Genomic DNA, 15,363 nt, shown 5'->3' with positions numbered 1-15,363 from the left:
CAGGTGGGGAGCTGGGGGCTCGAACTTGGATCCTTACTCCAGTCCTTGCGCTTTGTGCCATGTGCGCTTAACCTGCAGCGCTGCTGCCTGACCCTCTATTTTCTTTTAAAAAAATATTTTTATTTATTTATTATTGGATAGAGACAGATAGACATTGAGAGGAGTGGGAGAGATAGAGAGTGAGAGAGACAGAGACACCTGCAGCCCTGCTTCACCACTTGTGAAGCTTTCCCCCTGCAGGCAGGGACCAGGGGCTTGAATGTGAGTACTTAACCAGGTGCGCCACCACCTGCCCCCCCCCTTTTTTTCTGTTTTTGAAAGTCTTACTGATTTATTAATGAGAGGGAGGGAAGGAGAAACACAGCCTCCTTCTGGCACGAGTGAGCCCAGGGACTGCACTCAGAAACTCCTGCTTGTGAGACCAAGACTTTATTCACTGCACCACCTTGGCTTCCCTGTTTCATTCTCCCTTGTGATACCAGCAACAAGCCCAGGACCTTGTAGCTACACAACGCTGCTGAGTAGCCTCCCAGGTCCAGCTTTATCTATTTTTTTTTTTTCTGAGAGAGGAGAGACATCATGGCACCGCTCACAAACCAGGGAGCTTCCCCAGTGACATGCGTGGTGCTCCCATGTGGTTCCAGGGCTTGAACACCAGGCCTTGAGCATGACTGGGTGAGCTCTCTCCTGTCCCTCTGTCCCTCGCTGTCCTGCTCCCTGATGGTCCCTGGGCCTGTCCCCGGCTCCCTCAGCCCTACACGGCCCACCTGGGCCCTGCAGAGGAAGCAGCACAAAGGCCCCTTCTGGGCGCTGGTCTGTGGCCTCGGCACTTCCTCCTTGCTCCCTCGGCCTTTCCACTCTTGCACAAGCGCCTGGCCTGGATGTCCGGTCTGTGGACAGCAGCCCTGTGGCCTGAGCCTTCGGCTTTGAAGCCGGCACCCCCAGGGCCCCCAGGAAGGTGAGGAGAGCTTGTGATTTATCTGTTTAATTTTTTCTTTTCTTTTTTAAAGATTTTATTTATTAATGAGAAACATAGGAGGAGAGAGAAAGAACCAGGCATCATCCTGGTTCATGTGCCGCTGGGGATTCAACTCAGGACCTCATGCTTGAGAGTCCGATGCTTTATCCACTGTGCCACCTCCTGGACCACTGTTTATTTTTCCCTCATTAGATAGAAGGTGAGAGACAGAGACAGTGAGACACCACAGCATGGCTTCTGCCGGCAGCAGGTGTTCCCATGTGGTCGTCTGGTGCTTGAACCCAGGTCCTCGAACATGGCAGTATGGGTGCTCTTATTTTTTATTTATATTTATTTTTTGCCTCCAGGGTTATCACTGGGGCTCGGTGCCTGGACTATGAATCCACTGCTCCTGGCGGCCATTTTATCCTTTTTTTTGCCCTTGTTTATTGTTGTTGTAGTTATTGTTATTGCTGTCGTTGTTGTTGGACAGTACAGAGAGAAATGGAGAGAGGAGGGGAAGGCAGAGAGGGGGAAAGGTAGACCTGCTTCACCACCTGTTAAGCAAGCGACTCCCCTTCAGGTGGGGAGCCGAGGGCTTGAACCGGGATCCTTACGTGGGTCCTGTGCTTTACCCGCTGTGCTACCGCCTGGCCCCCGTGTGCTCTTATTTTAAGAGTTGCCCCCAGCTCCTCTTCTTGCACTTTTTCTTTTCTTTTAAATCCATGTTTATTATTTTATTTTTTGCTTCCAGGGTTATTGCTGGGTCTCAGTGCCTGCACTACAAATCCACTGCTCCTGGAGGCCATTTTTTCCCTTTTGTTGCTCTTGTTACTTATCGTTGTTACTATTACTGTCGCTATTGCTGTTGTTATTGTTCTTGGATAGGACAGAGAAATCGAGAGAGGAGGGGAAGACAGAGGGGGAGAGAAAAACACCTGCAGACCTGCTTCACCATTTCTGAAACAACTCCCCTGCCGGTGGGGGAGCTAGGGGCTCGAACCGGGATCCATATGCCGGTCCTTGTGCTTTACGCCACGTGCGCTTAACCTGCTGCGCCACCGCCCATCCCCGTCTTGTGTCTTGTACTTTTCCTATAGCGCTAGAGCCGGGCCCACGAGAGTCTCCCCAGCCTCACACCAAGTTCTTTTCCCTTTCAGTCCTGGAGAGTCACAGAGAGACACCGCAGCTCCACTGCTGTGACATTATCCCTGGGCCTGGCATGCCCATGTGGTGCCAGGGGCTCGAACTCAGGTTCCAATCCAGGATAAAGTGTCACTCTACCAGAACTATCTATCATCGAGCCCCTGGTTGAGCAGTGGCTGGCACCTGGCTGAGCGCACACAGTACAGTGTGCAAGGACCCACGTTCAAGCTCCCGGTCTTAACCCACTGCGCTACCACCCGACTCCCCAAAATATATTTTATTGGGGCCGGGCAGTAGTGCATTGGATGAAGCGCAAGGACCGATGCAAGGATCCCAGTTCGAGCCCCCAGCTCCCCACCTGCAGAGGGGTCGCTTCGCAGGCAGTGAAGCAGGTCTGCAGGTGTCTTATCTTTCCCTCTCTGTCTTCCCCTCCTCTCTCCAGTTCTCTCTGTCCTATCCAACAGCAGCAGCAACAACAGCAGCAGCAACAACAACAGCAGCAACAAGTGCAACCAAAGTGGGAAAAATAGCCTCCAGGAGCAGTGGATTCATAGTGTAGGTACCGAGCCCCAGCAATAATCCTGGAGGGGGAAAAATAATAAGAGTAGGTGCCAGCCAAGAACAAGTGACCCAACTGGTGAGAGCATGGCACCTACATCCCAATACTCCATGTGCCAGGGTTCTCATGTACTCTCCTTCTCTCTCCCTCCCTGCTCTCAACCCCCATCACGTGAAATTGAAATGTAATAAAAATAGATCTTAAGGGGCCAGATAGCAGCACACCCATTTAAGCACACACATTACAGTGCACAAAGACCTGTTTTTTTGGTTTAGTTTTGCCTCCAGGGTTATTGCTGGGTCTTCAGGGGCTCTAACTGGGATCCTTGCACCAGCCCTTGTGCTTTGCGCCATGTGCGCTTAACCTGCTGCATTACTGCCTGGCCCCTTACTCTTTATTTTATTGCCAGCAGGGTTGTCGCTGGGGCTCAGTGCCTGCATGAGGAATCCACCGCTCCCAGTGGCCTTTTTTTCTCTTTTATTTGCCAGGACAGGGAGAAGTTGAGATCAAGGATAGACAGAGAGACACCTGCAGCCTGACTTCACTACTGATGAAGCGTCCCCCGTGCAGGTGGGGACTGGGGGCTTGAACCTGGGTCCTGGCACGTGACAATGTGTACTCTCCACTGGTGTGCCCTCCCCTCCTGGCAATGGTGGGTACTGCATGGTTTCTGGGGAAAAGAAAAGTGAAAAGTCCTTCTGCTGGTGAGGAAATGGGCAGGAAGCACCTTGACCAATGGGTGTTGTATCACAGTTTGCTTTGGGCTTTCTCGAAACTTCCTCATAAAACCACAAAGTATGACAGGCAGGAGCCTGGGTGGGTCAGGTCACACGGGGCTGTTTTGCTTAGCAGAACGGGGAAACCCAATGCCTAGCTGCACCCCACCCCGGGAGAGGGGGGCCCCCTCAAGAGCAATCAGGTGGGTCCCCAGCAGGCACTGCCCCCTACAGCCTCCACATCCTTGGGATGGGACTCGTTTTACATCTGCAGTCTCAGCACAAATCAAGAGTCCAAAGAATCTGAGTTGCAGGGCTGGTGGTGTAGATTGAGGGGCCGCCCCCCAGGGAGCTCAGCCTGCAGGATGGGGGTCTGAGCAGTCCAGGAAGGTGGGGCATAGGCACCATGGTTCCTGAAACCTGACCCATCCCACTCCACTGTTATGGGACAGCCATGCAGCCCAGGGAGAGCTGGGTGGGTGGGTGAGTGCTGCCGGGGCTGGAGCTCTGACTCTGTACTGTTTTTGGCTGCACCGAGGAAAGCTTTGGGGCTGTGGTCTCTCTTTCTCAGAAATAAAACAAAATGGCAACAGTGAAGGCCCTTGGTTGTGTCTGGACAAGCGGGAGAGGGGGGGACATTCAGCCTGCTCAAACCCTGATGGGTTGGGCGACAGAGAAACGAGGTCCAGGGGGCAGGAGGTGGCTCTTCTGGTAAAGTGCATACTATACAGTGCACCAGGACTCAGGTTCAAGTCCCTGGTCTCCACCTTCAGTGGGGAAGCTTTATGAGCAGTGGAGCAGAGCTTCTCTCTATCTCCTGCCCCCTCTCAATTTTTATCTCTAAAATAAGTAAATAAAATATGAGACAAGGGGGTTGAACTGTAGTGCAGCAGGTTAAGCGCACATGGCGCAAAGTTCAAGGACCGGTATAAGCAGCCCAGTTCGAGCCCTTGGCTCCCCACCTGTGCGGGGTGGGGGGAGTCCCTTCACAGGCGGTGAAGCAGGTCTGCAGGTGTCTGTCTTTCCCCATCTCTTTCGATTCCTCTCCGTCCTATCCAGCAACGACAAAAATAATGACAAGGGTAACAATAAAGGCAACAAAATGGGAAAGATGGCCTCCAGGAGCAGTGGATTCGTGGTGCAGGCACCAAACCCCAGCAATAAACCTGGAGGCAAAAAAAAAAGACGGGAGAGGAGATATGTAAGGATGGTCACAGTGACCCAAGAGGGAACTGGCTGCCGTTATTTATTTTTTTAAAGACTTCTGTGCCACCTCCCGGACCACTGGCCACTGCTTTTGATGGCACATCCAAGGTGCCCGTGGTCCCAGTTGCCTGGGCCCTGTCCCTCAGTTCAGCTGACTCAGGCAGCAGGGGGAAGCAGGTGCCCTGTGTGGGGTGGTGGGCACTCCCCATTGGCTCCAGCACTGCTCCAAGTCAGACAGGCTGACGTGATCGGGCCCTGCAGTCAGGTCTCAGGCACTGCTGTCTTGCTTGCTGTAGGGCTGGGCCCTGAACCAGCATGCTCCCCAGGAAAGTGCTCACCTCCCCCTTCCAGCTGAGTGCCTCATGGCGGGTTGCTCCATAGACGCACAGGCCTGCACAGGTGGGATGCCCTGGGGGTCAGCAGCTTCCCTCCAACCCCCGTTCCTCACAAAGAGACGGGACAGTGACCAGTCCTGGAAGCCCAGCAGCAGGCGGAGATGGGAGAGACCTGGAAACAGTCCCAGCCTGGTCCTTGGGAGTAGGTGGGGGTGGGGCAGGGCAGGAAAGCACCTCGAAACCCTTGAGTGCTGAGGTGAGGGCAGTGGCACATTTGATCTGGCTGTTTGCTGGAAGTGTGGAGGAGCTGACAGGGCAGTGAAGACTTTTTATTTTTTTTGGCTTTAACTCCCTGAGCTGAGGTTTTCAGACAGAGACGGGGAGATGTGGGAGCTTCCTCCAGTGTACCAGAGGCTGGGATGGAACTGGGTCACACTCCCGGCAAAGGTGCCCAGGTGAGCTAAACCCACTGGCCTTCGGTGCAGACTGGACAGCCTCCTGCAGAGGAAGCAGGTGGTTCAAGGATGCAGCTCGCCCCCTGGTGGTGGGTGCAGGAGGGGCAGGTGGCATGGGAACCTCAGGGAGTCTGCTGCTGGTGCTCCATCTCCCTGTGGGAGGTTCTGCCCCCGGCCCCCCAAGCCACCGAGTCACCCCCAACCCCCACGCTCGAGACAAGAGCTCCGACAGATGAGTAAGTGTGTGAAAGGCCTGGATGGACTTTATTTATTACCCTATATCTACAGTTGACTTTGAGGTAAAATATAAGTAACACATAAAAATGCCTATTTCTGCTACCATGTAATTGAATTCTCCATTGTGAATATTGTGGTAAAGCTAATGACAGCTCTAATGTCATCACATACTCTAGCTTCCCGGTGAGCCGGGGTCACACGGCCTGGGGGGGGTGGAAGTGGGGAAGAAGGGGCTGCATGCCCCCCCAGCCCCTCACCAGGGCCTCAGTCGTGCGAGTGGGACCCTGGGGCCCGGCTGGAACAGTGGATGCCCCAGAGAATTCCACGCTTACTCGCCTGAAGCCCTGGGCCTGTGCCCAGGCTCCCGGGACACCATGCATTTTATTTGGGGGGGACAGTGACAGGGTGTGGTGGGGGGAGTTGGAGGGACAAAGGGAGAGGAGCTCGGTGTCCATCGACGGGCCACACGCTGAGATACTGACCTCTCCCCTGGCTGTGAGGTGATCCGAGTGGGTGGCTTTGTTTTTTGTTTGTTTGTTTGTTTTTTAATTCTGATAAAAAAAAAAACCATATGAACCATGATAGACAGCCTAGGAAAAGGTGCTCGTCAAATATACAGACGCTAACTGTTCACGGAGTCATTCAGGAAGTCGTTGAAGTGATTTCTCAGATCAGGAGGGAAAAAAAGAAAAAAAGAAAAACTATGGGACTGAGCTCTCACGGTGGGTATCTTCATCGGGCGGTGGGCACGGAGCTGTCCCTTCAGGGTGGGGGTGGTCACAGCCGGCTCCCCCACCCCTGCGGTGTCCCTGTTGCTCCCGGCATGGCCCGGTGCAGTCCATAGTCAACCAGCCATTCCAAAAAGCTACAGTCACTCTGCTTTTTAATTCAATTCACAGAACTGCTGAAAAAGTAGACATTTCTATCTAAAAGTAGAAAAAAAGGTTTGTATAGAAGGTATTTCTGTTATACAAGTATATTACACAGCTCGGGGCAGTAACGGGTCCGAAAAGCTCTTCTTCAACGACTGATACTTTACGCTACAAGGGGGAAGAAAACAGACAGGCAAGGAGACAGGTTAACCAATCCCTCCCGCGAAGTCGCAAACGTCACAACTGTCAACACGCTGAGCTACAAACGGATGTGTGGCAAACTACACAACCAGAATGACAGCAGATAAAGTGGGTTGTGGGGGTCGGGTGGTGGGGCACCTGGTTGAGCACATGTGTTACAATGTGCAAGGACCCAGGTTCAATTCCCCCCACGCCTACCCCAGTCCCCACCTGCAGGGTGAAGAAGGAAAGCTTTGTGAATGGTGAAGCAGGGCTGAAGGTGTCTGTCTCCCTCTGTATCACCCCCTTCCCTCTCGACTTCTGGCTGCCTCTATCCAATAAATAAATAAAGATAATATAAACAAACAAGAAGGGTGAGGGTGGATAATGTAATGGTTATGCAAACAGACTCTCGTGCCTGAGGCTCTGAAGTCCTAGGTTCAATGCCCTGCACCACCATAAACCAGAGCTGAGTAGTCCTCTGGTTTAAAAAAATATATATATATAAATATATATAAAATATTTTAAAAAAGGTTTTTAAAAGAAAAAGTGGGTTGTGGGGGCTGGGCAGTGACATACCCAATCGAGCGCACACACTACCATGCGCAAGGACAGGGGTTTGAGTCCCCACTCCCCACCTGCAGGAGTGATACTTCCTGAGCAGAGAAGCAGGTCTGCAGGTCTCTGTCTCTACCCTTCCTCTCTCTTCCCAATTTCCCTTACCTATCCAGTGAAATAGGAAAAAAAAAAAAAAGGTTAAAAAAAGGAATAACAGGAGTCAGTCCAATGAGACTCAACTCCACCCCTGGGGGATGAGACTAGGTGACAAGCCACAGACACTTCCCTGTGGGATGGGGGCACTGAAGGGAGAGCTGCCTGGGGCTTCTAGCTGAGCCCTCACTGGCCCTGATGCAGGGCAGGGTGAGGCGGGGATTACCCTGGGCGGGAAGAAGTCTACCACGTGGGGTCGGGTTCTTGCTTGATCTGAGAGCTCCCATCAGTCTCCTTTATTTCTATCAAGAAAAACAAGAGAGCCCGTTAGCCACACTGCTCATGCACCCTGCTCAGCTCAGAACCCACTCGGAGTGAACCACTTCCCACCATGATGTGACAGAAAACACAAAATGAGATTGGGAGGGGGGAGAAAAAAAAAAAGTAACATTTTTCAGAGACAAGGATTCTTCTGCACCGACGTCTGAATCTCAGGTCTGAATCTCTTTGAATTTTCAAAGTCATGAAGACTGTTACAAAAGTAATTCAAGTTCAAGTGGTTTGGGATTTGCTGTGTGTGGGGGGGAATGTTGAACAAAAGGACCTCTGAACTCTGTTTCTGTCCAGGTTTTATGATTCACCCAGAAATAACAAACCCTCACACAGTACTAGTTTTCCAGCCAGCTAATCCTGTCTGGGTGAAAGCCTTCAGGGGTGAAAGCCTTCATAGGCAGGCTGCCTGCTTACCTTCTGTGGCTGGGGCCTCCAACTGGCTCTGCTCAGCGGACTCTGAAGAGAAACACAGGAAAAGGCAGGTCAGCCCTGCTCAGGACTTAACTTCTGATCCTTTCAAAAGCCCAGAGGGAGACCAGGCTCTGCACACAAAGCACAGGCCAAAGAGAAACAAGAGCCAGCGGCTTACTGGGATTAAACATGCAGTTATTCGACCAGGCTTTCCAGAAAGGTCTTTTGCTGACATGGGGCAAAGTCTGCTGAAGTTTTAAAAATAACAGCTTAGTGCAGTTCCAATACAAGAGGAAAGAGTTTCCTCCTTCTGTGGGCTTCTTTGTAATAAAAGTCTTTTTCAGGGGGAGGGGTGAAAAAAAGCTTTCATGCTTGAGGTTCTGAGGTCCTGGGTTCAGGTCCCAGCACCACCAGAAGCTAGAGCTGAGAAGGGCTTTGTTTAAAAATAAAGTGCTTAATAAAAAGCTTGGGGGGGGGGAGACACGGACTGGAGACAAAGGTGAGAGGCCTCCTCACTGGGCCTCAGGGGTCCTGGTGGGGACGGATGTTCTTTGTCAGGACCCTCCGCACGGGGCTGGGAGCCAGGCTGAGAATTCCCCATTGGGCCAAGGCAGAAGTGTCAGGCCACAGCACCTGAGGGGACTTGTTCTGTTGCAGGAGTGGGTGGGACTATTTCCCTTTATTACCCCTGCTTCATCTACCTTGTATCACTGGACCTTCTGACTCACTCTGATCAACCAGTTCTGTAAACAAAGCAGATGAGACAAGTCGCCATTAGTGAGGAGCACTAATACAGCGTCTGCTGAGGCTCCGGCTCGGCCCTGATGGGGAGCTTACCCCACAACAAGGAAACGGGCCCCCAAAGAACACACTAGGCAAAACAGGGCTTCCACCATTAACAGATAAAGGGGATTCTGAGACGACAGTCTGGGAGATGATATGGTGAAATCAGGCCTGATACCCGATGTCCCATATGCCAGAGATACTCTCTCCCTCTCTGTCTCCCCCTTCCTGTCAATTTCTGGCTGTCTATCAAATGAGTCAAGAGGATAAAAAAAAAATTTAAAAAGAGAAAAGAAAAGAAAAAAGAAAAGCAACAACAAACGCAGACTCTTTCTTATTGGGCCTGGGAGACTGGCCAGGCCCCGGCAGCCTTCTCAGGAACAAGCAAGTCAGCACAGGTTTTTGGTTCTCAAGTCTTTGTTGTGACTTCTCAGCTTCTGCCCACACAAACGCTCCATCCTTTATAGACACAGGCAGGAACTGGCTGCCCTGACTTCGGAAGGCTGATGCATGCTTTAACGTGTCCCCAATAGGAGCTGCTAGCATTACCGTTTCTATTAACGGGGAAATAGGGATCTCAGAAAAAGGTTTTATCTGATTTCACCGGCAGAAAGTGTCCTGCACTTGACACGAAGGCAAAAAACAAAAAACAAAACAAAACAAAACAAAAAACACCAAAAACTCTTGTGTGGGCTGCTACAGGAGGGACGCACTTCCTTCCCTGCCTCCCAGCCCCCGAGAAGTCAAGGGAAAAAGACATGAAAATACTCACGGTTATTGATCACAAGTCCTGGGAATGGTCTAAAGAGGAAAACAAATTGCATAATGGTTTATTTTCACTCTGTGAGAGTTGGCATGTACATCTCATTTGATCCAAAGATTACTCAGCCTCCCCATATACTGTGCCCCGGCCCGCCCCGCCCATCCACAGAACTCACATGTCCTTAACAAAGGAAAAGGGAGCAGTCATTCTAGCAAACAAGCAACAACAAAAACAATAAAAAACAGACTAAGGAAGAAGGTTCCTTTTTACCAGACCGACCGATGGGAAGGTATGAAGAACGGGCAGTGGATAAAAGGCACAAAAATAGGAGTTGGGTGGTAGCGCAGCGGGTTAAGTGCAGGTGGCGCAAAGCGCAAAGACCGGACTAAGGATCCTGGTTTGAGCCCCCGGCTCCCCACCTGCAGAGGAGTCGCTTTACAAGCGGTGAAGCAGGTCTGCAGGTGTCTGTCTTTCTCTCCCCTTCTCTGCCTTCCTCTCCTCTCTCCACTTCTCTCTGTCCTATCCAACAACGATGACAACAATAAAAAAAACAAAGGCAACAAAAGGGAATATTTTTTAAAAAAAGAAAATTTTTTTAAAAAGGCACAAAAATATGGTGTGTGTGTGTGTGTGTGCGCGCGCTCGTGCGTATAGGAGATGAGTCTTAGAAAGGGCGAGCCTTCAGCAACTCCAAGACCAGATGTGAGCAATTTATAAAAGGGAATACTTGACAGTGAACTAACTGCCTTGGTAAATTTAGTGATGGTCAAGTTTTGAGGAGTTGGAAGAAGGAAGACAGCTTAATTTTTTTTGGGGAGAGGGGGGCGGATGGACACAAATAACAGTTAATAGATGTAATTCTTAAAATGCTACTAGTGGGAAGGGCTGCAGCATGGGTAAAACAGGGGACTTTCTTGAAAGCACGAGGTCCTGATGATGTTGATCCCTTGCACTGCATGAGCCACAGTCATGCTCTGCTGCTTCCGGTCTCTCACTTTCTTGTGGTCTCGTTAATTGATCGTTTGGTCAGTCAGTCAGTCTTCTTTTAAAATGCTACGGGGGGGTGGGGCGGTGGTGGTTCTTGCTTCTATTCTAGAATCAAGTGTTCTCCAAGGGAACAACTATGTCCTACTCACTGTGGAGCTAAGGAAACTGAAGGGGCCGGAGGGGTGTGGGAATCCTGTGTGACCTGAAGCTGGGATGAGGCCTGGGGAGGGGTCAGCATGGACTGGTTCTGAGAGAGAAGGGTGTTTAGACTTTGCAGACCATAAGGACTCTGTCCCAGCGACTCAGTTGGCACTGTTCTGTTCAAACCAGGTGGCAGGCTGGATTCAGTCTGCAGCCACCCGCAAAAAAAACAAAACAAAACAAAAAAAACCCCTGGAGAATTCAGAGTTGGCACAGGGAAGGGAGCAGAAAGTACAACAGCTCAGATGCTTGGTTTGGTCATTCCCCACAAGTGAAGTTGGTTCTGTTAACACAGAAGACTCTGTCTGCGGCAATGACGCAGCCTCGGGACAGGCAAGTTCTTACTCGTGAACAGGGTGCGCGCTGACCTCACGCGTCTCACTCACCTAATGACTGTGAACTTGATGAACTCTGCGGAATCTAAGATCCTCCGCATGGAGCTGATCTCCAGGTAACTGGGAGCTTTGAATGAGACTCCCGGAGGCATGCCATCCACTACCACACAGCCGGGGTTGATGGTGATTTTCCGGTATGGCACTTTCACGGGAAAACCCATGCCAATAGCTTCACCTGGGATGAGGAGGAAGGGTGGAGACTCCATATTATCCAAGCATCCTCAGTGTTGAAAAGCACATGACCAGGGCTGGCGGCCTGGTTTGGTCCTTAGCACCACACAGAAATGAACCAACAGTGGTTCAGTGGCGCAGTGGATAAAGCATTGAACTCTCAAGCAGAAGGTCCTGAGTTCAATCCCCGGCAGCACATGTACCAGAGTAATGTCTGGTTCTTTCTCTCTCTCCTCCTATCTTTCCCATTAATACAGATAAGTAAAAAAATATTAAAAAAAAACACAAAACAACAACCAGCCAACCAACCAACCAACAAACAAACAAAAAAACACACCCCAGAAGCGAACTTACACAGTGAAACATTGCTAGGTAGCACACTGCCTCAATTGTAAAAGTAATTCAGAGAGTGGAACCAAAAGTTAAAGACTGTTTCTGGCCTCAACTAGGGCTCTGAATCATTCAATCGTATCTACTGGGCTGTTAAAAAAATTCTGGAAGGGGGGGGGCTGGCGGTGAAGCACTGGGTTAAGCACAAGGGCCTGTGCAAGGATCCTTGTTTGAGGTCCCAGCTCCCCACCTGTAGGGGGTGGGGCTTCACAAGTAGTGAAGCAGGTCTGCAGGTGCCTGTCTTTCTCCCACCTTTCAATTTCTCTGTCCTGTCCAATAAAAGGAAAAACAAAAGAAAAATGGCTTCCAGGAGCAGTGGATTTGTAGCGTATAGGCGCTGAGCCGCAGTGATGATGATGATGGAGGAGGAGAAAAAGTCGTGATGTAGTTTTCTAGGTTTTTCTATGCAAAAAGGTGCCAAGGCTTTCTGACAACCCAATATAAACCTTGCTTTGATAAACTTAGTTATTGACCAAAACATCAGCAAAACCAGAATGCCTTATTTCTTATTTTCCTTTTCATGTGAAGATTACAATTCAGTGTGACCTGCTGCTCCAGTCGCACTAAGATCAAACACCCACGAGTACAACCGACTTACCAAACTTGCGGCTGAACAAGTCGTTCACCTGTTCTCTGAGCTGCCTCGCCTTTTCCACTTTGGACAGTCTCTCATTATCATCATCTAAAAAGCAAGAGAAAAACCGTTAGTGCTTTGTTGCTTTTTTTTTTTTTGGGGGGGGGAGGTGCCTCACGTTATTGAGGGGCCTGGAATACGAAAGCATTTTGAAGCACTCAAGATTGAAATGATTTCACAATACCAGAAATGAAAAATAATAGATAACAGGGCTGAGCAGGCAGTGGCATGACCGGTTGAGCACACATGGTACCATATGTAAGGATCTGGGTTCAAGCCCCCGTTCCCCACCTGCAGAAAAGCTTTGCTGGTAGTGAAGCAGAGTTGCAGGTATCTCTCTATCTCTCCCTCTCTATCATCTGCTCTATCATCTTGATTACTGTCTCTAACCAGTAAGATACATATTTTTAAATGTATATATACATTTTTAAGACTCTCTTCTCAGAATTAATGCGGCCACACATTTACCTAAACTAACCCTCCACGTTTAAAAAAATCAATGACCTGTGGGCCAGGCTGTGGTGCACCTGGTTGAGCGCACATTACCATGAACAAGGACTTGGGTTTGAGCCCCGAAGCCCCATCTGCAGGGGGGAAGCTTCATGAGCAATGAAACAGGGGTGCAGGTGTCTCACTCCCTTTCACCTCCCCCTCCCATCTCAATTTCTCTCTGTCTTATCAAATAAAATAGAAACGAAAAGAAAAAAATAAAGAGGAAAGAATCCTGGTGGCAAAACCTCTTTTGATTTCACTCTGGTAAATTCATTCCTGTCATGAAGCACTTAATCCGAGGTTTTGTACGGCAATTTAACACAACATAGTTCTGCACTTTTAAATATATATATATATATATATATATATATTTAATTAACAAATTTACTTATTTATTATTGAATAAAGACAGAGAGAAACTGAGAAGGGAGAAGGAGATCATGAGAGGGAAAGAGACAGAGGGACACCTGCAGCCCTGCTTCACCACCTGTGAAGCTTTTCCCTTGCAGGGCCTTGAACCCAGGTCCTTGCATACTGTAATGTGTGTGCTTTGCCAGGTGCGCCACCAACCTGCCCACAATAGTAGTGGACTTTTGAGCACGGGGTTCCAACCCCCCAAGAGTGCTCCCTGGCTGTATGTACCACGTTGATAGACTGGTTTTCTTTCTCTTTCATTAATTCTTCTAAACAAAACGCAATAGAGATCTTAGTACCAAGCCAACAGCCCACCCAGAGCTGTTTAAGCTGGCACGCTGCAGCCTCAGGCTAACAAGTCCTGCAGCTCTCTGGAGAGAGGTGCAGTTACAAACAAACCACTGGTTGGACTCTAACCCATGACACAGAAGTGAAGCATTCCCTAGAGCACGAGAAAAGTCAAGGAGTCATACCTGGAATTGTCACCTGAATGATGTTCAGGTCTTCCACTCCGGATGCAGTAGTATTAACGTTGGGTGATGAGTTCATCTTTCCTTAAAGGGGACACAAAACCAGAATGGATACCAAATCTCTGTACCGTGCTTGCAAACTTCATGGGGGCGGATCATTCAATTCAACTCTCTTCAAGGTTAGCTCCCTGTTGTGGTGTGTTCTAATATTTGGAGATGTGAAGTTTCTGGAGAGATTACCTCCTACTTTTATCTCTCCCATGGGGCACTTAGTCCATAAATCCTAACCATGAAAGGAATGAAAACTGTCCACTAGCCACAATCCCCATTTTGAAACTGACTTTCCTGATTTAACTCTGGCAGCTGTTTAAACAGTTTGTTCTCTCTCTCTCTCTCTCTCTCTCTCTCTCTCTCTGCTGCAAAGTCAATGTCTTAAGAACACACGTTTTTTCCCCAAGCTAGACACTTACTTGGAGGGCTCTTAGAGGAGGAGGAGGAGGAGGTGCTCTCCTTAATCGCCGTCTCAAACATTTCTGGCCTGAAAGTGAGACAAAAGTGCGGTGGTAATCTGTCAGCAAGACATGACAAACAGAGCAAGTCACAGTTTGAAAGACCCAGGATGTTATCTATTGGGCTCTTCATCTGGAGAGTACAGGGACAACAGGGTTCTCAAAGAAGGAAGAGAACATGGTGGAATATTCCCCATGGGTGAGAGATAGCTGACTACATTAAAGCATAGGCCTTACATGCCCGAACTGGGCAGTGTTCTGGTCTTTCTCTCACTCTAGTACATAAACAAATCGTGGCAAAAAAGCAATGAAGAAAATATTCTTTAATGGGAGGGGGGGGCAGGCAATCAAAATAAATCAATGCTTAAGACTCCAGCAGTCACAAATACGACTATGGGTAGATGCCCACACAATCTGGTCACCATGCCACTGACAAAGCTGACTTTAAGGTCTGGTGGCGGCCATCACAGCCACAAAGGTGATCCCAAGAATCAGCTCCCCAGCAACAGCAATTGACTCACAGCCCCGCTCACGCAAGGGCCTTACTTAAAAAATTTTTTTTAAGTATTTATTTATTCCTTTTTTGTTACCCTTGTTTTTATTGTTGTAGTTATTATTGTTGTTGTTATTGATGTCGTTGATGTTGGATAGGACAGAGAGAAGTGGAGAGAGGAGGGGAAGACAGAGAGGGGAGAGAAAGATAGATACCTGCAGACCTGCTTCACCACCTGTGAAGCAACACCCCATGCAGGTGGGAAGCCAGGGGCTCGAACCGGGATCCTTGGGTGGGTCCTTGTACTTTGTGCCACGTGCATTTAACCCGCTGCGCTACCACACAACTCCCCAAGGGCCTTACTTTTTTCTTTATTTATTTTCCCTTTGGTGGCCCTTTTGTTTTTTTAAATTGTTGTTGTAGTTATTACTGTTGTTGTTATTAATGTCGTCGTTGCTGGATAGGACAAGAGAGAAATGGAGAGAGGAGGGAAAGAGAGAGAGGAGGAGAGAAAGACACACACCTGCAGACCTGCTTCTCCA

At 49.4% G+C, this 15,363-nt stretch overlaps 1 protein-coding gene across 13 annotated transcripts in view; it reads right to left on the bottom strand.

Moving 5' to 3' along the window:
• Nucleotides 1-6,134: 6,134 nt before the first annotated feature.
• Nucleotides 6,135-15,363, bottom strand: part of GTF2I (general transcription factor IIi) — a 104,368-nt gene continuing 95,139 nt past the window's right edge. For 8 of the 13 annotated variants that reach the window (XM_060173509.1, XM_060173508.1, XM_060173516.1 and 5 more), the window contains 9 exons: nt 14,290-14,357; nt 13,823-13,903; nt 12,408-12,491; nt 11,240-11,423; nt 9,675-9,703; nt 8,821-8,862; nt 8,123-8,164; nt 7,602-7,677; nt 6,135-6,652 (listed from right to left, as the gene is read on the bottom strand). In XM_060173509.1, the coding sequence (XP_060029492.1) occupies nt 7,619-7,677; nt 8,123-8,164; nt 8,821-8,862; nt 9,675-9,703; nt 11,240-11,423; nt 12,408-12,491; nt 13,823-13,903; nt 14,290-14,357 (589 nt within the window). In that variant the 3' untranslated portion in view covers nt 6,135-6,652; nt 7,602-7,618. The remainder of the gene's footprint in view (nt 6,653-7,601; nt 7,678-8,122; nt 8,165-8,820; nt 8,863-9,674; nt 9,704-11,239; nt 11,424-12,407; nt 12,492-13,822; nt 13,904-14,289; nt 14,358-15,363) is intronic. The other 5 variants (XM_060173510.1, XM_060173514.1, XM_060173512.1 and 2 more) reach the window with 5 other exon arrangements.

The sequence above is a fragment of the Erinaceus europaeus genome, chromosome 15, assembly GCF_950295315.1.
Source record: "Erinaceus europaeus chromosome 15, mEriEur2.1, whole genome shotgun sequence".
In the NCBI taxonomy this organism is placed as follows: Eukaryota; Metazoa; Chordata; class Mammalia; order Eulipotyphla; family Erinaceidae; genus Erinaceus; species Erinaceus europaeus.
This window is presented reverse-complemented; position numbering and strand designations above follow the sequence as displayed.